Source organism: Thermobia domestica, chromosome 8, assembly GCF_964235325.1.
Source record: "Thermobia domestica chromosome 8, izTheDome1.hap1.1, whole genome shotgun sequence".
In the NCBI taxonomy this organism is placed as follows: Eukaryota; Metazoa; Arthropoda; class Insecta; order Zygentoma; family Lepismatidae; genus Thermobia; species Thermobia domestica.
Window position 1 is genome coordinate 172,318,016 of NC_137461.1, and position 17,191 is coordinate 172,335,206.

At 34.3% G+C, this 17,191-nt stretch overlaps 1 protein-coding gene across 9 annotated transcripts in view; it reads left to right on the forward strand.

Moving 5' to 3' along the window:
• The window catches only part of sky (GTPase-activating protein skywalker), a 493,757-nt gene that overhangs the window by 373,215 nt on the left and 103,351 nt on the right, over positions 1-17,191 (forward strand). For 7 of the 9 annotated variants that reach the window (XM_081769272.1, XM_081769271.1, XM_081769274.1 and 4 more), the window contains one exon: positions 4,396-4,482. The exons of the other annotated variants lie outside the window; for them this stretch is intronic. In XM_081769272.1, coding sequence (XP_081625398.1) covers positions 4,396-4,482 — 87 coding nt within the window. The remainder of the gene's footprint in view (positions 1-4,395; positions 4,483-17,191) is intronic. 9 annotated transcript variants of the gene reach the window in all.

Below are 17,191 nucleotides of genomic sequence, written 5' to 3' on the forward strand. Positions count from 1 at the left end.
AACTACAAATAAATTTAGTGGAATATTGAAAGAAAAGCGATAAAATAAGCAAAATACAGTACTTACTGTATATAAGAATAACATGTTAATAAATATTCTTCTAGTTTAAAATGCAGTGAAAGTCATCTATAATGTTTTATCATTACAAAAATTTAAGATATATATATATCAGCACGATCATTTTATTATATTATTAAGCAAGCAGACCTAAGCAGTAGGGGTCTAACTAATATATCGAATTACAAATAGATGATACACGGATTGAGAATATGTAAGCCACCTTATTATAGCTACAATTAAAGCTTTTCTGTATTTTGAAAACTTTGCTCACAGTGTTCTGAAAGTTCATGTTCCATTGGCGCCTATACATTTCTCCAACTTTTAATTCTACGCATTGAAAATTTGTTGGCATACATATTATAAATGTAATGAATCTCCAGACTATTATGTCTACAAATATAACACTTCATACACACACACACACAGACTCTCTCTCTCTCTCTCTCTCTCTCTCTCTCTTTCACTCTTTTAAAAAACTCCCACTATATCCTTTGCATTGTTTCTATCGTTTACTGTACATTGCTCCAATTATTCTTATCTTAATGCTATAAAAATCATATTGTATAACGACTTTACTGTTTTATTATATTTTCACAAGAAAAATGCTTTCGTGGCCACCGCGGTTATTTGGAACTGAAGAAAGCCATAGTGAACAAAGGCAGATAGATGGATATGGACAGGTTGCCGAAACAGCATCGTGAACAAGAGCAGTGCTAGAAATTTTTCTTCTGATGTAGGTGCCAATTCTCGAAACCAGACGCCATAATACGAGTGCCGGAAAGAAATAAGTGGCAACATATTAATCTTTCGTGAACCGTGTATTTGTACGATCATGATACTTCTACAGGCCTTCAACATAATCCCCTGCATCATGTTGCACCCATTGCCAGATGTGAGGAAGTCACAGGATACCAGCACCGGTGCCCTCTTTATGGATGCCTGCAATAGAGCGCCCTATAGCTCGAAGTATGACATCTCTGGTGCGTAAACACATCCCTCGCAGTGGTTGTTTCATCTTAAAGAACAGATAAAAGTCACATGGACTCATTTTCGGTGAATAGGGTGGGTGCTCTTGAACCCCATCGTGCAAACAGGTTTCTCACAGGAACTGCGTTGTGACAACGAGCGTTGTCATGCAAAACAATGAGTGGATCCCTTATGAAATTTGGTCATTTCCTGCGCAATGCAGGACAAAGATGTTCCAGAAACCTGCGGTAGTACAATGCATTTACGGTCTGGTTCGGAGGAGCTGCATGCCATAATATGACACCACATACATCGTATGCCACTAACAGGATCGTTTTCACATTCCTCCGTTCGTGCCGCAGCTTCTTGGGTCGGGGAAATGATGGGTGGCGTGACGCTTAAGTTCTGGCTCACAAGAGCGTGCCCATCTTTTCGTCAAGTGCGATAATTGTCCAGGGACACGTGACCTTCCCGTCTGTAATGTGCCAAATGATCAGCGGCGAGAGCGTATCTGTGCCATTTTTGAACGTATGTAAGGTGGTGCGGTATCCACCGGAATGCAATTTTTTGGTAACCAAGAACATAGTGCAATACATTCAACATTGTAGTGTAGGATGTTCCTACCTCATTAGCCAGTTCCCTTGCAGTCCACCTTCTGTCCGTATACAGCAAAGATTGAATCAATTCAATTACTCGGTTGTCTCGACCCCATGTCGACTTCCATCTAGTTCCTGTTGCACACTATCGTCCTGCACAAAACGCTGCAACCCAACTTGCCACAGTCCGATACGGAAATCCGTCATTACCGCATGCTTCACGTCGAGAGTGACATTCCCTGGCGTTTCTTTCACGGACTACTTCAATCTTTATCCATGCATGTTGTTCGACCTTGGCAAACATCCTCTCTAGAGCGATGTGATTTGACAATCTACATTCAACACACTCCACTACTATCACTGCAACACCTACATTAGCTCCGCCTCCCAAGTTAATATAGCTCCACCCATCTTCTGCATATGTTGCCAACAGCAGCTCGAACAAAAATCCCTGCGCGGGGATAAAACAGTTTTGCCTCTTATTTCTTTCCAGCTCTCGTAATATAAATACAACTTGATATATAAGCCTACATATTTTGAACTTAAATTATCTAGGCGCCTGACTTGTATTTCCAGTCGTCATAACTACCTGGCACTCGAAATTTTCGAGCCTGAAGAGTAAAGTATTAGTAGAAATTCATTTTGTGTTACAGATGTTGTTACTTTGAAGCTTCAAACTTTTCTTTTCAAATACTTCACACGAAATAATGTTCTGAGCATACAAACATAAGTTTTATCTCCTCAACTCTGACTGTGAGTAATGCTTGGTATATTGTGTACAAATGCTAAAGAGAGGATCGTGAAAATATTTTGTGTTGTACGTTTTATGAGGTTCACAAGGAAAAAAGTTGTAAAAGCAAATATGTGAGGAGTTCAGGCTTTCCTTAAGTTTCATTGGTATAGTAGGTTGGTTTCCCTTATATTACTTCACTCACTAGAACAGAATATTTGTAGGTTACTCGTCATGACATCATAAATATTTGTAATCAGGAGACATGATGAATCGATAGTGGAGCGCTCAAATCTGGTGCGAGGGGTGCCCTGGTTCGATCTCAGGACATGTGAAATTGTGGTAGACATCATGATGTCCATGGATTCTGTTCTGGCGTTTCCTTCCCCATGACTGTTCCACCAATTCTTTTATAATCATTTAGTTTCATTTTTCATCATTCTTTCGTAGCCTACAGGACATACATATGGGACGTGAAACTAGAAATTTCATTCAGTAATCAACAATTGAAACTAGTTTGTTATTATTACTGTACTAGCGTATCTGTTTATTTGTTAATTTAAATGTTAACTTAGATGTTCAAAACATTTTAGTCGATCTGTAAATGTTCAGAGGGACTAATATAAACAATTTACGAGTATGTTCCATTGACTAAATAAAACGACGGTAATCGTGAAGATATTATGGTGAAATAATATTGTTAATGTGTAATGTTAACTCAGATGTTCAAAACACTTTAGTCGATCTGTAAATGTTCAGAGGGACTAATATAAACAATTTACGAGTATGTTCCATGGACTAAATAAAATGATGGCAAGCGTGAAGATATTATTGTAAAATAATATTGTTAATGTGTAAAGTAGTTCGATAGTGCAATTACTGTTTTTTCTTTACATTTTATACGTATAATGAAACAAAAATATTAAATAGAATCTCTATCATGTTCATACGTAGTTGTTCTGTATTTTTTTCTTCAAATTTCTTGGGTTTTGGAACTAGGGAAGCAAATAGTCTTTCTTGCTAACGGATTATGATCACGTTTACATTGAATAAAATAAACTGATCTAAGTAATCAATCCTGTTTCAGATGTTGTGCGGGTCTGAAATATTTCCTTATGTTGTTATTAACGTGAACACAAATTCGGTGATGTAGTCAGTAGGGCGTTCATTTCCAGTGATAAAGTTTCTCCATTCAAAGGAGTGCACGATACAGGTTTTGTGGTAAATAAACACCAGGTAGACGAATTTTCTCGGGGTTCTCCTGTTTCTTACCTTATTCGCATTCCTTTCGTTCTTATCATTAACTCAGTAATTACCATCTCATTTTGGGACATTAAACTAGTGATTTAATGTGAAGTATAAATGTTAAGCAACGACCTTCCGTCTGTCAATAAACATAAGATGCCTTCCAGAATTGTGAAACTACGAATTTGCAATGATTAACTTCTTTCACTCGTGTAAATAATGTCCTGGACACGATTTTATTTTTCTTAGGAATTACCTCTTCCCCCTTTGTTTTCTCGCATGTAAAGTTAATAATAGTTACAATAAAATAAAACTTCAGAAATAAAGTTCCCAGTTTAGTGGTTGAAGTTACCTTCTTTGCGCAAGTAACAGCTTATTATTTTTCAAACATATTTTCTTCATAATAGAAAAGAAGTCTTTAAGTTTTACGTCCCACGCTTATGCCGGTTAGGCTAAAGGAGACGATGATGATGAGAAATGAATAAAATGGTGGAATGAAGAAAGTGGGAGGAAACGGAAGAACCCCGAGAAAACCCCCACATACTATATTTGTCTATCCCAAAGTTAAATTGGGGCGAGCTGGGATGGAACCAGGGAACATATGCACCAAAGGTGAACGCTCTACCACTGAGCCACATCAGCCCTTGCTTCATAATAGTCAAAATATCTTCATAACTTGTCAAGGTTCAAAATGACATATCAAAATGTTTCAAGGTTGTCATATTAAAACTTGTATTTGTAAGTGCGTATTGTAATTGAATTACATGTTTGTATGGTTTTATTTTATGCTGCCAAAAGGGAGCAAGTTCACCAGGAGTGCGTGCTCGTTCGATGGGATCCTATCCCATTCAAAATGTTAAATCTCAAGTACTCGAGCAGGATTCTGTAAGTATTTGTTTGTAATGTGCACCCAATGTGTTGGCTGCAGACAAGATTTTATACGTAACTGTAAAAGTATTAATGAAAATGATTTTATTTAAATACGTATAGAATAATATGTCATGTCATAATATGTCATTAAACCACACAAAAGTAATAGATTCGTACTGTGTATCATGTTACTCAAGCTCTTATAACTTCTTTTTCAGTAATCTGTTTTCAATTCCTATTGTGAATTTTAATTATAGAGCTTCAAGAATTTTAATTATAGAACACGAAAGAACGAAAAAATAGGAAGAGAGTAATGGAAAGGTAATAGGTTCATATTTACCTGATAAAATGTTAAATATAATGTTTAAAAGGCAAAGCTTACACTCTCTGCGAATTTTTGTCTTCTTTTTTTTTTTTTTTTATTCTTCTTCTGCTGGCTTTATTTAACTCTTTTGCTGTACGAGGAATGTTGTCAATCGAAATCGAAATAATTGCAACCGACAAAGGAATTCGAAGGGCTTGTTTGGTAATTAATATTCAATACACAGATATAGTAATGATTTTATACTTACCATTGTGTTATATTTATTTAACAGTAGTATAGGATGTGTATTTTCCATGCCACTGTCTTACACCCATATCACAACCAAAAGCATGAACCAAAGTATGAAGCTCCTCGCCATCGGTTGGAAAAACTGATAGTAGATACAAAGTGCACCGAAAATAGACCAACCTTTTGGCTTTTGGCGGGTCGGATGTTAAATTTTGTTTATTTTTTATACTGGATTATATGTATTACTTCGTGGAGAAGCTCGCTAGCAATCACAACTACAATGTCTTCTAATTGATGCTCTTCAATGTAATAATGTACTCCTGTGGTGATCGTTGGTGAGTAGTGTTGTAAAAAAAAAAGTTTTTTTTTTTTCTGTGAAGTTTTTTTTTTTTCAATAAAAAAACATCGTTCTTTTTCAAGTGTTTTTTTCAAATGTCTGTTTTTTTTTCTGTCAACTATTATTTATTGACTTATGTTGCAGATTATTGAAATAATCAACAGAACTTAACTCGAAGCCCTCGTAACTTACAAATCGTTTGTTTCTTTGTACCTATACGAGCAAAATTGTGTGATTATTCCTTTCGGACCCAGGTCATTTGTTGCGTTTTCCCTCATTTTCAGTTAGTGACTTATTGCTCAAAAAACATTCATTCGATTGATATGGTTAAGGCCTTGTTTTTTAGAAAATGGATGTGGCTACTTTTTGGTGTAAGTTGCATTGCAGTGTTGCCAACGGGTGAGAAATTATTGAGGGAAATGTAGGGGTGAAAATTTACAAAAAAAATCCGTAACTGCATTTCAAATTTTTTTGTATCTAGCACCACTGCTGCTACATGTGTTCAAGTCACCTAAAAAACTTCTTTGGTGTGTTGACAAGGTACAGTGAAATCCTGAAGTTGCTGGCTTCCATTCAAAGGGGGGAAAGAAAAAAAAATCTCTGTCATCATACACATAAAATTTTGACACTTTTTACGCCTCAGAAGCACAAATCAACAGATATGCCGGGGTTACAGCTTCTCTAATTATCCTATTGAAACTTTTTATGGTGCGTTCTGTAGGGCAAAGAGGAAGCTTTCAGGTAGTGGTACGTTTATTTCAATGTAGCCAGCAAGAGGGTAATAATAGAAGGGAGAAGGGAAATTTTTCCGAATTTCTCACCTAAAATCGGGAATTAATTGTTTTGGCTGGCAATACTGCCATCAGACAGACGAAAACTATCTCAAAATAAACCTTATTACTCCAAGAATATATCCTACAAGCATAATGGCGATATCTAACAAAGTAAGCATGAAATTGTAAAAAATCTCTCATTCTACCTCAGAAATTCACCATTTTTTACCATTTCCAGAACATGGTTTAATATAAACCTCAACTGTACTTCTTCTAATTATTCTAGTGAATGTGTTTATGGTGCGCTGTGTAGGCTAAGGACAAAGCTTTTAGACACTGGTCCGTTTGTTCCAGTGTAGCCAGCAAGAGGGAAATAATAGAAACAAAAATTGAACTTTTTCCAAAATTTGCCCCAAAAATCTGGAATTAAAATTTTCTGTAGCTGGCAAAACTGCTATCAGACACACACAAACTATCTTAAAATAAGTTTTAGTATCCCTCTAATATATCGTATAAGTATTGTGACGATATCTAATAAAGTAAGCATGTCAATAAAAAATCTCTCATTCTACCTTAAAAAAAAATCACAGTTATCTTTCCAATTAGAGAACAAGGTCTACTGTAAACCTCAACTGTACTTCCCCTAATTATCCTATTGAAACTTTCTATAGTGCGTTGTGTAGGGCAAAGACGAGACTTCTAGATATTGGTATGTTTGTTCCGATGTAGCCAACAAGAAGGAAATAACAGAAACAAAACAGATAATTTTCCCAAAATTTTCTCCTAAAATCTGGAATTAAAATTTTCTTTAGTTAGCAACACTGCTACCATACAGACGCAAACTATCTTAAATTAAACATTGGTACACCACTAACATATCCTACAAGTATTATGGCGATATTTAAGGAACAAAGCTTCTAATTTACCAAAAATATATTACGGTAAACATAAAAGGGAAAAACTAGAAAAATCAAGGGTTAGAACATAAATACAAATTTTCGTGCGCCCCCTAATTACCCCATTGTAATGATCTGTACTTGCGTTAGTTAAGTAAGGACAAATGTTCAATTGGCGTAAGTTGACTTGCACTCGGACATATAGGTACGGATTTATAGACAAAAATCTCGATTTTTTTTTTTTTGCCCAAACTTAGGGAAGTTTTAATTTCCCTAATTGACAAGTAGGCCTGTCCAATTGATGTCAAGAGTTAGGTATCCATCCAAGGTATCTATCTGGCAAGTCTTAAGGAGGTCTTTCTACAACGAAGGAAGCTACAGGGAGAAAAGAAGTAAAGGAAATTCGAAATTAGAAAATTCTCGAATTTTTGACTGGGGTGAAATTTGAGAAGGAAATTCGACACCAGAAGAAAAAGAAATTAATATGATAAACTATGGTCCAACCATATTTGGCAAGAATAATATCCCGATATCTTAATTAATGTCCACACAGGAGCGGATTAAAAAAAGTGACACACCCGTGTGTGTCACTTTGGCCACCTGGGTCACCTAGTGTATATTTGATTACATTTTTTGACTACTAACCCGTGTTGTTATAGTAGTTATAGTCTCGACTAATAATAATATCGATGTTGTAAACAAATACTTTATAAGGAAAATTTTCTCTCATTTTTACATCTTAGTTCCAACACTGTTGGTGAGAAATGCAGGGTGTTTCAAAATGAATATCGGAGTTTTAAGTCTTCATAGTACTTATTACATTTTACGTACAATTATAAGCAATGTATCAAGTAAAAGAGCACCTCAAACAGTCTTGCAGGTGTGTGCTACAAGTGTTCGATGTGAGATTCATTCGTGACATGGGCGAGATAGACTTTTTTATTTATTTATTTATTTTTTTTTTCATTCGCTCAGTCGCGTTACTCTTAGTCGGTTACCTAGAGCATTCGAAAACCGACGAGTTATCATCATTGGGAATGATTTCTATAGTAGTTTTGTTTTTTTTTTCTTTGTTTCCATAAGTGAAAAAAGAAAAAAAATAGGAAAATTTGGGAGGGAAAGGATAGGGAAGGAAAAGAGACCAAAAAAAGGGAAAATTTACAAATACGAAAAAAAAGCTATAAAAATTTAACAAATGAGTTTGAATCTAGATTGCTTGTTTATTGTGTATTTCTGTGTGTGTGTTTGGTATCTGTGTTCTCTGCGTATTTATGGTTTTATGTTTTTACCTATTGGCTTCTTGTTTTTACCTTAGGCTTCTTCTTGTTTCTTGCAGTTTTCCCTGTATGTTTAGGTTTTTTCACCCATATGTTTTATATACATATATATATATATATACACACACACACACACACACACACATATATATATATATATATATATATATATATATATATATATATATATATATATATATATATATATATATATATATATATATATTTAACTTCACCTTGCATCACACAAATTTCTGGCTTAACTTAAGCATTTAGTTTTTCAGCCTGTATGTTTTTCCATTTATTGTTTACTTTCACTCTTCCACATACTAAAAATTTATCTTTTCATTTAACTCTAATACTGTATTCATTATTTATTTCTTTCTTTTAACCGCTCATTTTGTGTTCCTTGGTATCTTGGCTGGTTCTTATAGACTGGATCCGGGGTCCACTCGGAGCACTTAGTGTGGACCCCGGTCCGTCGTATCCCTGTGCTATCCTCACCAACCTTACCTGGCGCCCGAACGGTAAATGCGGTGTTTTCCATTATGTCCTTTCTTGCCATTACCCTATTCCCTCCCGTGAACCCACCACCACTCTCTACTTCACGCACTCTTCTTCACACACTCTTGCACCGGAATTCCTCTTCCAGTCCCTAGGCTGGAGGTGCATCCATTCATTCAATTTGTTCCCGGTGGGAGACACGGATTTCCTGTGTTTCCTGGAGTCTTTTCTCCGGTCCAGGAACAAGTCTCACATTCGTTCATTTTCTTTCATTCATCACTTTAATTCTCTCCATTGTTTAAATTTCTTCTGTACATATTTCTTCTTATATCTGAGTATTCATTAGTTATTTTTTTCAATTTCTCACAATCTTCCTTACTAGTTAATATTTCTTGTAAAGTCTTGTTTCGAATATCCCTTCTTAGTATCACGTCATCTTCCATTGTTGGGCACCACATAATGTGGTGTTCTGGTGTGCCAATTTCTCCACATTCACAGCTTGGTGTCCGTTTGGATTTCATTTTATACAAGTAATCTTCATACGGTTCATGTTCTGTTAGGAAATGAATTATTCCGTAAGTGGGATTTAAATGTTTTATTTGTAGTCTATCTTTTATGTTTGGAAATATCTGATGTACTCTGTGAGCTCCTTCATACCGTTGCCAATCTTCATTCCAAATTGCTATCATATGATCTTCAATTTCTTTTTCGGTATTTAGTTCTTTATCAAATGTATTCCTGATTTTGTCTAGATTTCCTTTTCTTAACCAATAGTTCGCTGCCCTCTGCAGTGCTACAATATTCATGGGTTTTACTCCTAATATTATACTTAATGAGCTATGTGATGTTGATGAAAAAGCTCCACTTAATCTTAGTATGTTTCTTTGTGGTCTATTTAATCTATTCTTTTATGTTTTATTTTCTAATGTTCTTCCAATCCAAACACTTGATACATATGTTATTGCAGCTGCTAAAATGGTTTCTTGGTACAAATTTATTATTTTCAATGGTAGTTTGTATTTGTTTCTAGCTATCGTAATTAATTTATTTGCTATGCTGTTCCCTCCAGTTGTTATATATTTAAAATGTGCATCAAAATTTAGTTTTTCATCTAATATTATTCCCAGATATCTTATCTTTTGTTCTCTTTTTATGTTTATATTATTTAGTCTTATTATTGGGTTTCGTTGTAACTTTGTTCCAAAAATTAGGTATTTAGTTTTGCTCGTTGATAGTTTTAGTTTACTGTCTTTGCTCCACTTGTCTAATTGTTCTATTATTTTTGCAGTTTTAATTTCTAATTCTCTTCTGCTATTTCCACTTGCTGTTATTGCAATATCGTCGGCAAATGCAACAACTATGTCCACTTCCTGTATCTTGTTTAATACTTCCAAGCATGGTTGTAGCTCAATGTCCCATAAAGTTGGTCCCAGGATAGAACCTTGTGGGCAACCTTTCTCGGTCTCAATTTCTGTCTCCTTCTTCGTTCGGTATTATGATTTTCCTGTTTAATAAGTAATTTCTTATTAAGTTTATTATGTATTTAGGCAAATTTAATTTTCTGATATTTTCTAGAAGAGAGGGAAACTAAAGGTTGTCAAAAGCTCCTTCAATATCTTTAAAGAGTGCTAAGACATATTTTCGTTCGTACCTTTTTTCCTTTATATTATCTACTAATCTATTTATAGCGTCTTCTGTTGATTTTCCAGTTCTAAAACCGTATTGCAATTGATCGTCCTTAACGTCTCTATATTTTTGTAACCTGTTTAGTATTATTCTTTCAAAAATTTTGGAAATGTTTTTAAGCAAGCAAATGGGTCTATAAGATCCAACTTCTGATGCGTCCTTTAGATAGGATACTTAACTTTGAAACTTTCCAGGTATCTGGGAAAAGTTGCTTCTTAAGTAACCAGTTAAATAGTCTAGCTAGATATGGTGTCCAAATATCTTTTGCCTTTTTGTATATTTCATTCTTTAGTCCATCTATTCCTGGTGCTTTTTTGTTTTTAAGTTTCTTCATTATCTTTTCCATCTCCTCATTTGTTACCAGATCTTCTTCAGGTACAGTATCAATGGTTTCCTCCATCATTTTGTTTCTTAACTCGATGTTACTTTCCGTATCTGTCTCCTTTATATCCTTTGGGAAGAACTTACTTGCTAATGCTGTTAATGTTTCCTCTCTGTTCGTAGTTAGCATTCCATCAGGTTTTTTAACTGTGCTCAGTATTAGAGGGTTGACTTTTTGCGTAATTAGTTTGTAGGTTGTTTCCCATGGGTCTACTTCTATATTCTTTTTTAGGAATAAATCCCAACTTTTCTTTTTTGCCTCTAATAGTTCTTTGTATTCCCTTTTAGCAATTCTGTATTTTTCCAATCTCCTTTCCTTCAGAATGGGATGAAGTGTTGATTGGTAGCTTTTTCTTGCTGATGTTGCTATTCGTTTCAACCTCTGGAGTTTGGGATTCCAAAAGTCTTCGTATTTCTTAATTTCCTTATTTGTCGGGGTAGCATCTTTTAGTGCTTCTTTGGTTACTAACTCTATTTGCTGTATTATTTGTGTAATATTACTATCTTCTTCTATTTGTGGTAACTTTAAATTATCTTTAAACTTATTCCAGCTTGTTATCTTTATATTATGTGTCTCTGCTACTTTGGTTGTTTGGTTTGCCTGAATCTCTATGGTGATAATTTTGTGATCACGTAGCGTGTTACTGTCTCCCAGATGCCAATTTGTTACTCTGTTTGCTAACTCAGTGGTTGCACATGATACATCTATGTGTGATTTTCCTCTGTTTCCTATAAAGGTTGGTCTATTTCCCACGTTTAAGATTTGCAGTCCATTTTGAATAATTAAATCTTCTACTAAGTCACCCTTGTCATCGTTTTCTTGTGCTCCCCACATTGTCGACTTTGCATTTGTGTCTACCAACAGCAGAATACTATTATTACCTCTTTGTCCTATTATGTCCTGTATTTTGTTTACAAAATCTTGAGATGGTAGGCGGTATTGAAAGTACGCATTAATTATCCAAAATTTAATTTTTTTCCATTAATTTCCACTGTTGTTATCCAATTATCTGCATACTGAGTTAGCTTCAGTATTTCAATTTCCTTATTCATGATTACAGTCACAGCTTTTGGCTCTTCTCCTCCATAGATGATCCTACTTCCCACAGGAAAGGTTGTTAATTTGCTATTTAGAAGATATGGCTCCTGTATTGCCACAATATCTATTCTTTTTATTTCCGCTAATCTTCTTAATTCCATTGTTGCCACCTTGCTTCCCTGTGCGTTATTTTGCATTATTTTTAATGTTGGATAGTTTTCATCCATATCTCGTAAAAACGTAAGCATCCGCACCTGATTTCGTAGGATCATAATATACTCTACCGTGTGCTCTAACTAGTTGTTTATAAACATTTTCTAAGGACCAGTATATTCCTCGTCTTTCAAAAACTTGATCCACCAGATCTAGAAGTTCAAATCCATTTGCTGGTAAATTATAGATTCTTAGCTCAATTCTATCTGTCTCTTCCAGAGTTGGATAAGTTATTGATCTACCATTTACATGCAAATCTCTTACTATTTGCCTGAGTGCTGTAGCCAATATTTGTTTTTCTTCTAGTTTTGCTAGTCTATATGTCTGATTTATTTCTTCATATAGCTGTTGATTTGTTCCCTGCATTTTACTTTTATTTTCGTCTTCTAGCTTTTCTACAGTGTCTTCGCTTCCACACGTTGTACTAGATATTGTGTTCTCTTGTATTTGCTCCTTTCTTTCTTCCTGTACTGGGAAGAGATATTTTTCTTCTCCATGTACAAAGGAAGTATAAATATTTGGTACCTCTTCCATGCACTCATAATCTTCTTCTTTAAAAGTCTTTTTACTGTTTTCTAGCAGTGTTGCTAGTTCACCCTTTTTTGTAATACTATCATTAATTTTTCTCCTATTTGGTTCAATTTAGATTTTGGAGTCTTCTATATTTTTCCCTGTTTTTCTATTTATAAATCTGTGCATTTCAGTTTGTGTTATCGAGTTTATTTTGATGTTTTTTCTCTATTTCTATATTTATCATTTCCGTTTGCGTCGCTTGATCAGATTTAAGTATTTGTTGTTTGTGTTTTCTTTCAATAAATTGTTCTAATCTTAATTTGTCCCTTCTTCTTTTACTTGGACTCTTTTTCTTTTCCTTATTTGTAGTTTTTTCACTCTCCATAGTTGATTTTTGAGATTATTCTCTCTCGTGCTACCTTGTATGAAACACATTCTTCGGTCTGAGGGTTCTCACAATTTTTGTGACGTAATTTGCAAAGTACGCAGATTTTTTCCCCCTTCTCATCACACTCTTCACTTTTGTGTCTTAGATCTCCGCAGTATCGACATCTTGATTTCTCTTTATTATCACAATACTTTGTTACATGTCCGAATTCTTGGCAGATGAAGCATTGTGGTACTACCAGGAAGTCTTTGATGCTTCATAATCAATGTAAACTTTTTCTTTCTCTACTAAGATTTTTCTTATTTTTGGTTCTACTTCTATGACGAAATGGCATGAGGCGAGAAAGACTCATAAACTTTGCCATATGGCACAAAACACATTCAATTTAGGAGAGTCTCGTTTCAACTGTATCATCTCCTGAAGATTTGCTGACGGCCAGATGCAAACATTATGAGTGTTCACATTAGCTCTTAGGTGAAATGTCGATTTATCACTGAAGACGACACGATCCAGAAAATCTTCATTGTTATGCAGCAATATTTCACTTGCGAAATTGGCACGTAAACCGTAGTCTGTAGGCTTTAGACCTGTAGCAACTGCAAACGTTAAGGACGTAATTGCAAGCGTCTCCTTAATATTCTTCACACAGACGGTTGCACTGTAAATACAGGTTCAGTCTTTATTAAAACACAAAAAGCTTTCTGCCCTCTAGTCCCCATCTTTGCTACTTGCTCTTTCATTTGATATAATATTTATAATTGTAAGTTAATTCTATTAGATACTACAAAGTTTCAAATTCCTAATATTAATTTTGAAACACCCTGCACCCTTCAAATTGTCTCATCTTCTATTCATGTCTTGTATATACATATCATCAGGGCTGGCCCTAGGCAATTTGTCGCCCCGTGCAATGGCATAATTTGCCGCCTCCCCCTTTCTCCAGAAAGAACATATCTCAAAAGTCATGATTTTAAGAATGCTATTCCAGCATGAACGATGAATGGGAGGGTAAGTGCAGTTGCACTCAGAAACGCGTAAATAGTTACTAAAAATACAATCTCGTTATTTCTGTTTTTTTCCTTTAAATATTGGTCTATTATTTTAGCGAAAGATAAAGCAAACACACCTGCAGAGGAAAGATGGTAATCCTTTATATAGAATTCAATATCGAGCTTCAATCTCAATATATCAGTTTGCAATTATAGTGCAACTAGCTCTTTATCTTTATTTCTTGATTTTTCTTCTACATCTGCTAACATTTCTTTAAAAACTTGTTTTTATTTTCAATGATAAGGAACTTGTTTCTGACAAAAAACAAGACTAGTTGTCATATCAAAACTGTGGTAACTTACTAAATGGAACAGATATTCGCTACTATTCGAGAATTGAATTCTTGCATTTGACAATCAAGCAATTTGTGCTCGGATTCATTCGACCATTTGCTTTAGCATTGTCCATGTGACCTTAAACTAATGCAACCTAAACATAATTTATGAATGTAGTATTCAAATAGGTCAGCTTAGTAAATGTAACTACCATCATCATGAAGTCTGTTTCCAACAAGAAATATTTAATTTAAATAATATACTTATAACTAGAGACCGGATGTTAGGCAAAATGCCTATTCTTTAATGCTAAAGATATGATCAAAAATAACATTTTAAAGTTTATATCGGGAATTATAGTTTCGATTTAAGCCAACTTTATTTTGCCTATTTCGCCCCTCACTGCCTAAATAATTGCTTTAGTGCCTAATGTTGCGTATTCTATGCATTTTATTTGAAATAAGATATAATTGGGAAATATATATAATTTATATACTATAAATAACACAAGCACATGGTACATTACAATCTCTATTACATTACAATATAATATGAAATACATATCAAGCTTCGTTTTTTACATATAGAATGAAAGAAGACCTTAACAAACAGTTATGTTGCTATATTCTTTGAACACTATTTATGACGAATCTATTTTTTAAATTGTATTAAGTATTTATCTTCATTATTTCGAGTTACATTTTAGTGCCTATTTTACTGCTTATTTTTTTAATTTTAAGTGCCTATTTGCCTCCCTATTTTCCAAGTTTTTAACGCCTAAACATCCGGTTTCTACTTATAACAGATTTTGCCGGACCCTCCAAACTTGCCGCTTCATGCAAGTGCACGTGTTACAGAGATGGTAGAGCCGGCTCTGCATATCATATACATCTAGTCGGCAAATTATTTATATATGATATTTAGAGAAATACTATTAGGCAAATTGGTATTAGTTTTTACCTTTAGACAAGTTATTTGAATTTTATACTGTTCGTGACATTATTTTCGTACATATTAAAGGCCTGCTTTCACGAAGAAACAAAATTTCATTTCTACTTTTATTTCTTAGTTGATATTGATGAAAACTGCTGAAACCCGAATTGTTAATAGGTATGGTTTTCATGTAAATTGTAAAATATTTGTAGTGTATCAGTATCTAGCGTTTAATTTATGTTGCATTTTACGGTGATTACACCTACATAAAAATATTTCATACTTAAATAGACGTAAGATGCATTACAAATGACTATTTGAAAAAAAAAAAAAAAATCGAGAGGCAATGTTTTTTTCTAAAAAAACACACATTTCTGAAAAAATACAAACGGTTTTTTTTTCTATTTACAACACTATTGGTGAGACTGGATTAGTTTATACTAGAGTAAGGAAGAAAGGCAACTTTTAAACCATGCACACGAAATCAAGCTAATATATATATATATAAAACTCCATTTAGTGTGAGATGATTCGATGATGGTAGTATCTTGAAGTAGAAGAAACAAAGGCGTCTATCTTTGTAAACTTATCTTTACACTGCTTATTCACTTTTCATTTTTGTATCATAAATAATCGTTTTAGCAATAAGAATGATACTGCATATTGCGTTCGCGGATGGCTCTTCATTGAGCACTTCAGTGATTTTGATGATGTGTCGTTTGTAACTCTGCGTTTTCGTTTGGAAGTGCTTACCAGGTTATCTGAGCAGTGTGTACAGAATAGGAGAGTGCATGTTACACGCCTGTGTACTGTATACGCAACCTGTTTCGAGAAAGTCAAGTTCAGGTGTCTTCAGATTATGTATTGATGCTTCACTCCTGCAATTTTTAAACTGGAGGCTTTTCACATTCCAGAAGTTAAGTTTGGAAATCTTTATTTTAAGTTTTTCAATCATGCTGAACGGTATGGAACACCATATCCATAAAGCCTGGCATAGCATAAGCAAGTGATTCAACAGATTGCTAACATCAAACTCAAAAGTGTTTCCCAGAAACGTCTCTGAAACCATATGAAACTGAATTGAAATATTCTGATTTCTTAATATCTGAGCTTTCAATTTTAAGTCATAATCTTGGTCATATTCAACAAGAGCCACCCATATTGCCATGGCGTTAACAATATGCCTGATGTGGGAGCATGCTATCATCATTACTTCTTTTCCAACAATAGAATATAACTTTATCTGTTGATACTGACTTAAATGCATTAAGTTGGTGCAAACGAAGTGTTTTCTCAGGTACTCCCATGCGCAAAAAAATTGCGCGTATACTGTAACTGAAGATTTTTCGCATTTACTCCATTTTCCTTACGTTTATGGGTAAAATTCAGTTATTAGTATGTGGAGATAATAGAAAGCAATCCATCTAAGGAGATATTTCCAAAAAATATAATAAAATAATAAAAATTTAAGCAAAAAACAAAATTATGCTCGGTTTTGTGTATACTGGCAACTATGATTTCTAGGGATTTTTTCAGTAGCAGATCACAATTGCGGAGGGAATTCAGTAGGGGAGTCGAGGAGTTGGATCAAGGAACTGGATAGTGGACTAAAATGTTGCATTTATTGGTTAAAATCTAGTGTGTAGATTGCCTGCCAAATATAAATTAGCTTCTGTAACTAAGAGGTCGTACGAAAATATAGAATTAAACAGAAAAACTCTTATCTTAAGGTTCGAAGCGATACGCACCATGGTTATGAAGATTATTTCTTTAAAAAAAAGAGCCAACACAACGTAGCCTCCGTGGTTAGGTGGATAGAGTGGCGGAGTCGTAGTTATTTTATTATTTTGACACCACATCGAATTTTTTTTTTTTTTATACAAAACATTATAAGAAGTGTATAATT